The sequence below is a fragment of the Oenanthe melanoleuca genome, chromosome Z, assembly GCF_029582105.1.
Source record: "Oenanthe melanoleuca isolate GR-GAL-2019-014 chromosome Z, OMel1.0, whole genome shotgun sequence".
Classification (NCBI taxonomy): Eukaryota; Metazoa; Chordata; class Aves; order Passeriformes; family Muscicapidae; genus Oenanthe; species Oenanthe melanoleuca.
Genome location: NC_079362.1, coordinates 67,708,618 through 67,717,213, shown reverse-complemented (window position 1 = coordinate 67,717,213; position 8,596 = coordinate 67,708,618). Strand labels below are relative to the sequence as shown.

Sequence of the window (8,596 nt, the reverse complement as noted above, 5' to 3'; positions counted from 1 at the left end):
GTTCCAACACCCTTGCTGTGGGCAGGGACACCTTCAACTCGACCAGGCTCAGAGCCTCACCCAGCCTGGCCTTGAACACTTCCAGGGATGGGGCATCCACAAACTGCCGAGGACGAGTGCCAGTGCTTCACCATCCTCATAGAAGAATTTTTTCATAATATCTAGCTTTTCACTCTTATATGTCACTGCATGTCCAAGAGAGATCCCAGCAGGAGCCTGTTGAGGAGGGATGGTTCCCCTTAGGCATCGAATGCTGGGGTCAGGCAGCCAAGCACAAGGGAATGTGCTGCAGCAGCACTGTTACCATTTATTACATGATTTAAATCCAATACAAAATAGGGACTAAGGAAACAAGAGCGACTGCCTGCAGCAGAACACGACTGCTGGCAGGCCTCAGGAGAGGGTATGGGATCCTTCCAGCCCTGTTAGCTGGAGCTGCCCTGCTCTGCCTTCAGCATCTCTGTGGAAGGAGAGCGGGAGTCCTCGTGGGCTGGAGGCATCTCATCTTGGGTCTTCACAGCTTGTGGCTTGGTCAGTGTGGTGTAGATCCCCAGGGCCTGGAGGGAACAAGACAGTCATAAGGAAGGAAGGAGATGAGAGGAGAGGGCCAGGCCGCAGCATGGTGCCCTTTTCATCTCCCCGGAGCAAACTCACTTGGCTGAGAGCAAGAATGGCTCGGGTTAGAAGGGACCTTAAAGATCCTCTATCTCTAACTCCTCACCACAGGCAGGGACACCCCACATTGGACCAGGATGCTCAGAGCCCTGCTCAACTTGACCTTGAACACTTCCCAGGATGGGGCAGCCACATCTTCCCTGTGCAACCTGTTCCAGTGCCTCACTACCCTCACAGGGAAGAATTTCTTTCTAAAATCTTATCTCAACCTACTCATTCAGTTTAAACCCGTTCCTCCTCATCCTATCATTACACGTCCTTTTAAAGTATCTCTCCATCTTCCTTGTAAACCCTTTTTAGGTACTGTAAAGTGCTACAGAGCATTCTCTTTCCCAGGCTGAATGATCCAAATTCCCTCAACCTTTCCTCATGTCCTCTCATTATCTTTGTGTCTCTCCTCTGGGCTCACTCCAGCAGGTCCCTGTCCCTCCTGTGCAGGGACCTCAGCTCTGGTTGCAGTGCTCCAGGTGGGTCTCAGCAGAGCAGAGGGGCAGAATCCCCTCCCTGCCCTGCTGCCCACGGGGCTCTGGATGCAGCCCAGGACACATGGGGTTATGCTGACCTGTGCGACCATGTTGGTGACATCGCCAGTGTTGGCGGGCAGCAGAACAGTGTTGGAGTCTTTGGCAATCTTGGAGAAAGCATTCACGTACTGCTCTGCCACAGACAGGGAGGCAGCGGCATTGCCATGCTGGGGACAGAGGGACAAGTCAGTGCTACCAACATCTCATCCCTGCCTGTATCCCCAGCCCACCCCAGGCAAGCGAAGATCCTCACTCCCTGCTGCTGAAGGTTCTGGGGAGTGTCAAGGAGAAAGCCAGGTGCCACCCTGCCCACAGTTTCACCTTCCCCAGTGCCAGCACCAAAGCAGAGGCTGCTCCAGATAGCCATCACTCACCTGCTGTGCCAGAGCAGCTGCCAGGAGCTGAATTGCCTCTGCCTTCGCCCTGGCCTTGACCAGCATGGCATTGGCTTCTCCTGCAACAAACCACAGCAGGGTGTGCACTAGAATCAGGACAAAGCACTTGCAAGGACTGAATCCCGACCATTTCACAGAGTGAATCAAGACAATTTCATGCATGTATGGCTGTTTCTTCCCTAAGAGCAACACTATCACATCCCTCCTGCTGCCGGGAGGCTGGGGCAGGGCAGCAACATCAACTGGAGCTCAGCCTGAGGCCCCAGCAGGGAAGGTTCAGAATGGCTGGGGAAGCCTGGTTCACAGTGATGCAGTCTCTCCCTCGTAGCACCACCCCTCAGCCCAGAGGGCTACAGAACCCCACGTTTTAGCCCCAGGCACTACCAGCAGCTTTGTTGATTTGTTCGGCCTTCTCAGCTTCTGATGCCAAGATCTGGGCCTGCTTCTGGCCTTCAGCCACGTTGATAGCTGACTCCCTTGTCCCCTCTGACTCCAGCACTGTTGCCCGCTTCCGTCGCTCTGCCTCCACCTGCAAGAACAGGTCAGACACCAGCCTGCCATGCCTGTGCTGGGGAAATCCCATCTGCGGAGCAAGGACACGCTCCTCTGTTCTGCTGGGGGAAGCACAGCTTAGCAAAGCATGAAAATACAGCTACAGAACACTGTGTGGTCTCAGCAAGGGCTGGCTCTGCTCCTCATGCCACACAGCCCTTCCCAGCCCTGCCCCCGACTAAGTGGACAGTTGCTTCCCTCTCCTCCTCTTCCAGCCCAGTTATCTGGTGCCAAATTTTTCACAAGGGGAAGCTTCAGCTCTGAGACTTACTTCCCCACAGAGCCCAGTAGGGATTTTAAAGGGAGATGGCAGAGCTTGTATACTGCAGGCAGGGGCCACCGCCACAAAATGATTTGAAGTTACTTATTCAGTAGATGTATGTCTACAGCCTTTATGTCTACAGGAGTTTCTTATTCAGCAGCTGTATGCCTCCAGCCAAAATGCCCTCCTGAGGCAAGGAGTGGGTGCTGCCAGCTCTGGACAGGTGACAATAATGAACCATAGCTCGTATGAGCAGTAGTGTGGCCAGCAGGACCAGGGAAGTGATTATCCCCTTCTACTCAGCACTGATAAGGCCACACTTTGAGTCATGTGTCCAGTTCAATAGAGACATTGAAGTGCTGGAGCATCCAGAGAAGAGCAGTGGAAGACTTGCAGCACAAGTCTGATGATGAGCCCTTGAGAGAGCTGGGGTTGTTTAGTCTGGACAAGAGTAGATGAGGTCTCAGGAGGAGACCTCATCACTTTCTACAACTACCTCAAAGGAGGCTGCAGTCACACAGGGGTTGGCCTCTTCTCCCAGGTAGTCAGCAAACAGGTTGAGAGTGGACAGTCTTAAGCAAAACCAGGGGAGGTTTAGGTTGGACATTAGGAAGAATTCCACAGAAAGGGTGATTAGACATTGGAATGGGTTACCAGAGGTGGCAGCTACACTGTTCATAGAGGTCTTTAAGCAAAGACTGGACATGGCACTTAGTGCCATGGTCTAGTTGACAAGGCAGTATTTGGACATAGGTTGGACTTGGTGATCTGAAGTCTTTTCCAACCTTACTGATTCTGTGATTCTGTAATGCAATGTGGAAGAGAAGGCTTCCCTCTTGTTCCAGACCTGCCCCCCAGGGAGCCTCACCTGCATCTGCATGGATTCCTTCACACGTGGGGGCACGTGGATGTCCTTGATCTCGTAGCGCAGACACCGGATGCCCCAGCAGTCTGAAGCCTGGTTGATGGCATCCACGATGCTGGCATTGAGGGACTCCCGCTCCTGGGAGGCACAAAAGAAATGGCAGAGAGCAGAGAAGAGGGGCTTAGCATGATAGAGGTGTCAGGAGGGAAATAGACACCTCCTTTACAGGCAAGGTCTGCCAGAAAAAAACATCTCCACCGCTTTCAGGCAGGGTCAGGTGCTTCCTGCAGCTCTTGAAAGGGTCACCACATCCTAGGGAGGGCAGTACGGCAGTACCCCACATTGGAACTGCTGGGATACAACATCTGGATACAAGAGAATGCCAGCAACTCCGGTTTCTTCCCAGCAAATGCAGTACAAGAATTACAGTACCCCATGACTCAGGTCAAGGATATCACTTGGGCTGAGGAAAGAATCACTGACTCAAGAAAGGCAGCTGGACCAGCTGGGTCTGGGCACATGCCACCCATCACCCCCTCCAAATAACCCAGGGCAGGGCAAAAAATAGCTCTTGTTAAAAAAACAACCGAAACAAGACACATCTCCAAGGATTCACCAATAGGGCAACTGAAACAGAAGCCATAAGGCCTCCAAGCAAAGGGCATTTTGCTGTTAAGCACATCAGCCTGGCCAAGCAGGCTGTCCCGGGATTTTGGGACACACTGTCAGCTCTGTGATCCACCTGCCCAGCTCACCCGGAAGACTCTGTCGAGGGAAAGTTTGCCAAGTTCAGATCTCATGGTGGTCTGGGCCAGCTGGGTCACTGCGTACTCAGGATCTTCCACCCCATAGCTGGCCTGAAGAGCAGAAGCACAAAATAGAGTGGATAGGGATGCCAAGAGGGACCCTGAACAAGGCAGGAGAGAGACACAGTGCTAAAGCAATAAATCTGCCAGACACCCCTGCTGAAAATGTGGAGTCTGGAGCCTTGGGAGGAGTCAGAGTGCCCAGCCCACCCATCAGGCAGGACACAGAGACCGGAGCACACATTTCGGGGAGCAGGGAGTGGGCAGAGCCAGGAGAAAGGTGCCCAAAGGGTAGGGAAGGTACCTTGTAGGGGTCCATAACCCGCAAGTAGAGCACACCATCAATCTGCAAGGTGACATTATCTGTCAGGAGAGAACAACAGACCCTGTTTACTGAAGCAGCACAAACAAAACATAGCATCTTCTTCCATACCACAGCTGAGCAGGCTCATCCTTTTTCACCCTGATATAGCAGCATGGCACAGAAGAGCATTGGCTGAAACAGATCTTCTTATCTAAAGGCTTTGTAAAAAGGACCTTCAGTTCCCTGGACAACGCTGTGATGTTTTAATACACAACAGGTCTTGATTTTCCAGGTAGACGCATTTCACACTGTAGCTCTTGTAAAAGAAGATTTATGGAGGAAAAAATCGTAACAAACCACTTAAAACTATAAATATAACAGAGTTGTCCATTAACATCACATCCATTAACCTGTTCTAAGATGTTTTTTTACAGAAACAAAATTTATTTTGTGGTTCAATAAAGAAAAACAACTGAAAAATTTCTTTCTGGCCAGGTGCATTCAACTCAGCAAGAAGGGGCAGCTGCAGCCCAGGGAAAGCAGCTGGAACCTCCTGGGATGCCCCCACTCACAGCAACAGCCTTCCAGTACCTAAAGAGAGCTGGAGAGGGACTTTTCACACGGACATGGAGGGATAGGATAAGGAGGCACGGCCTTAAGCTGATGGAGGACAGGCTTAGATTAAATGTTAGGAAGAAGTTCTTTACTGAGGGTGGGAGTGGTGATGCACTGAAGTAAATCGCCCAGAGAAGCTATGGATGCCCCATCCCTGGAAGTGCTGAAGGCCAGGCTGGACAGGGCTTTGAGCAACCCAGCTGAGTGTAATGTGTCCCCTGCCCATGGCAGGAGGGTTTGGAACAAGATGAACTTTAAGGTCCTTTCTAACCCAAATCATTCAGTGATCATGTGATTTTATGGCCAAGCCTCGGTACCAAGGGACAGGGCTCAGTGCAAGAGCTTGGGACAACTCCACTCATCCTGACATGGTCCCTTGCTCACCCCAGATGCAGCAGAAGGGAAGGGGCAGGACACGGAAGCTGTTCCTCACCCAGTGTAACAGCTGACTGCTCTGGGACATTAATGACGATTTCTTTGAGACTCTGGACATAACGAATCCGATCCAGGAGAGGGATGAGGAAGTTCAAACCCTGGGAAAAGGGTGGGATTAGATGGCTGACAGACTAAAGAGAGTCATGCAAACAAAGCCCACACCAGACACTGCAAACATGTTTCACTCACAGGAAACTTCAGTTACTGATTTTCACACCCCACCAAAGAAAATTAGTCCCCAGGCAGCCAGAAGGATTTCAGCCGGGGAAACTAAGCCCACCACCCCTCTCGGATCCTCGTGCAAAGGACGCGCCTCGCTACAGCTTCAGGAACCTGCTGAATCCAGAAGGGGAGAAAAGCTGCTCCTTACAGGCTCGAGGATTCGGTGGAACTTGCCCATCCTCTCCACCACCCAGGCCTCCTGCTGCGGCACAAAGAGCACCCCGATGTTGACAGGCAGCCCGGAGTTCCAGCGGCATGGAGCTGGGGCCAGCCGCGCCGCACGCTTCAGCTGCTGGGAGTGCTGGGGGAAGGAGACAGAGCAGGGCTGAGACCAGCTGCTGGCTGCCCAGCTCCACACCTGTTACCACGACCAGGAGACCAGGGCAGGAAACAATGCCCCTAACAAGCCCATGCTATAAGAGTATTTCCACAAGGATGAGGCCTGGGTGCCACGCACAGTCTTCTTCACTGGGGCAGGGGGGCTCTCTCCCATGCCAGAGCTTTCTGCACATCTCCGCTCCTCTCAGATTCACCCTGGAGTGGAGAATAAAGCCTCCCCACCACCGTAACGGCAGAAAAAGTGTGTGCATGTGGGTCCCTTCTGCCCCACTCAGCCTCTATAACCTGTTCAGGCCCACTGCCCCCAGTCCTCTCTCTCAGCTCAGACACAGGCCACCACTTTTCACCAACCTGTCTCTCCCCAATCTGGCTGCTTCCAGGGCTTCCCACAAAGAGCTGTTTTGTCTGGACATTCCCCCACCCTTCTCCCCACAGACCCTCACTCATACAGCTTCCCTCAACCTCCCCACATCCCAATCCAGCTCACACCTCCACAGCCTCACGCATTCATTTCTCCTACAACAACCCAGCCCCACCTCACCACTCCCCATGTTCAGTCACAGCCCACTGGTCTCCCCACACCCAATAATCCACAATCTCCTTTGCAATGCACCCCCTGTCTCTGCCCAGCTCACCACCACCATCCCAAGATCCCCCTCTCTCAGTCCCCCTTGTACCCCCACTTGTCCTCTGCATCCCTCCTCCTCACACCTCCTTCTCTGCCCAGCTCCCCCACATGCACAGTGTCCCCCAAACCTTCAACATCACCATCCCACTGAACCCCCACATCCTCCCTCATTTGTCCTCTGCACCACCCCCGTCTCCCTCCTCACTCTCTCTATCCCTGTCCATTCCCCTGCCCACACCCCAGCTCTTCTCAGCCCCAAACACTCCCCTCACTGACCACCCTCTTCAGCTCTCTATACCTATCTGTTCTCTCCACCACCACCCCACCCTTCACTTCTATCCCTGCCCGGCTCTCCTCAGATCCCCAACACAACCCCTACTATCCCTGTTCAATGCCCCACACCCGTCTGTCCACTGCACACCCCATTGCACCCCTTCCCCCATCCCTGCCCAGCTCTCCCCCACCAAGCCCCCACACCGCCAGCCTTTCACCGGACCCCAAACACCACCCCACCGAACTCCCTCTCAGTCCCCCCGTACCCATCTGTCCTTTTCACCCCGCCGTGTCCCCCTAGCCCTATTCCTGTCCAGCTCCTCACCACCAATCCAGCACTTTCCCGGAGCCCCAACACCACAGACCGCCCCTATCTCCTCAATCCCCCGGTACCCATTTGTCCACAGCCCTAACTCCCCGCCCAGTACCCCCATCCCTGCCCAACTCCCCCTCACTTCTTCCTAGGACCCGCGAAATCACCACCCCACTAAACTCCACCTCCGACCCCCATGCCCCTCCGTCCTCTGTGTCCTCCCAACACCGCTTTACCGCATCCCTTCCCAGTTCTTCCCAGACGTCCAACATCATCCCCCTCATCCCGGTGCTCCCAATCCAGACCCCTTCTCCCGGCCTCTCTACCGGCCCCTCCCGCTACCCAGACCTTCCCCACGTGGGCACCCTCCGAGTTCTCCCCGTTTCCTCCTCATCCGCCCTCATTCCCCGTACCTGCAGCAGCCCGAGGCCGGACCGGGCCCGGATCCCCGCCCGCGACAGCATCGCCCCCCTCCGCCCGGCCCGCTCGGCGCCGCCGCCGCCGCGCCCGCACTCCCGGAAGGCCCCTGCTCCGCGCTGCTTCCGGGTGCGCCGCCCGGACCGGTCCCTCCCCCTCCCGCGACCGCGGCCCCCAGTTCCGCTCGATTCTGCACCGCCCCTCCCCCCCGCCCCCTTCGGCAGCCCTGGTGTCGTTCTGGAGCTCCAAACGGACGTTTATTAAATTAGAAACGAACACGGAAAGTACCGGCACGACCTTCGCGAGCCCGCAGGGCCACGGCGAGAGGGGTAGCCCCGGTGACGTGGGGGCGAGGGGGACTCCGGTGTCATGGCGGCCCCTGAGGGCAGGGGGCGTGGTTCAGATCCACGGTTTTGGGGGTTCAGGGCCTCGGCTTAGGGGGAGCAACCCCCAGTGCGAGGGGTTTTCAAAGCCTCCGTTTGGGGGGCTCAGGCCCCCAGTGTGAGTATATGGGCAGGTTCAGGCTTCCTAACCGCAGTGCAGCAGGGCCAGAGCTCCTTGGCCGCCCCCGGACAGGGCAGAGCAGGACCTCGCCCCCACGCCCCCAATCCTGGCCCATCCCCACACTGAGCACCCCGCGCTGGGGTCTCAGCCCCAGGGGTGGGAGTTGATGCGGTCAGGCCTGTCCCCTTCTTGTTCCCTCTGACCGAGGGGCTGAGGATCCCCACAGTTTGGGCTGGCAGGGGAAGCGGTGCTGAAACTCTCAGAGGTATAAGGATCTCCTATCCCTTGGGGTATGTGCAAGCTTGGCCCTGCCCCTCTGACTGCCCCACTCTGGATTCTACCAGTCCTGCTCCTGAGGATCCAGCCCGGCTCCCAGAGTTTGATGTCCTCTGTTGCTTCCCTGCTTCTCAGGGACTAATCTGGGGCTCCTGACCATCCTCCAACCCCTGATCGTGCTGCCAGCAGAC

The 8,596-nt window shown here is 55.4% G+C and overlaps 1 protein-coding gene across 1 annotated transcript; it reads right to left on the bottom strand.

Annotated features, from left to right (window-relative positions):
• Positions 1 to 287: 287 nt before the first annotated feature.
• Positions 288 to 7,753, bottom strand: STOML2 (stomatin like 2). Its single transcript, XM_056513678.1, has 10 exons — positions 7,622 to 7,753; positions 5,804 to 5,956; positions 5,432 to 5,531; positions 4,384 to 4,442; positions 4,029 to 4,130; positions 3,277 to 3,411; positions 1,979 to 2,123; positions 1,574 to 1,653; positions 1,238 to 1,366; positions 288 to 557 (listed from the first exon to the last, which is right to left on the bottom strand). Exons 1-10 carry the CDS (start codon positions 7,670 to 7,672, stop codon positions 426 to 428), a joined length of 1,086 nt encoding a protein of 361 aa, XP_056369653.1. The 5' UTR covers positions 7,673 to 7,753; the 3' UTR covers positions 288 to 425.
• Positions 7,754 to 8,596: the final 843 nt, after the last annotated feature.

Bases quoted from the DNA above. Each gene is read 5' to 3' on its own strand.
- STOML2 (XM_056513678.1), bottom strand. From the start codon at position 7,672: ATGCTGTCGCGGGCGGGGATCCGGGCCCGGTCCGGCCTCGGGCTGCTG. The intron at 5,957-7,621 runs GTACGGGGAATG...TCCTTCCCCCAG, and splicing joins CCGGCCTCGGGCTGCTGCAG to CACTCCCAGCAGCTGAAGCG. The intron at 1,654-1,978 runs GTAGTGCCTGGG...GGTTTGTTGCAG, and splicing joins ACAAATCAACAAAGCTGCTG to GAGAAGCCAATGCCATGCTG.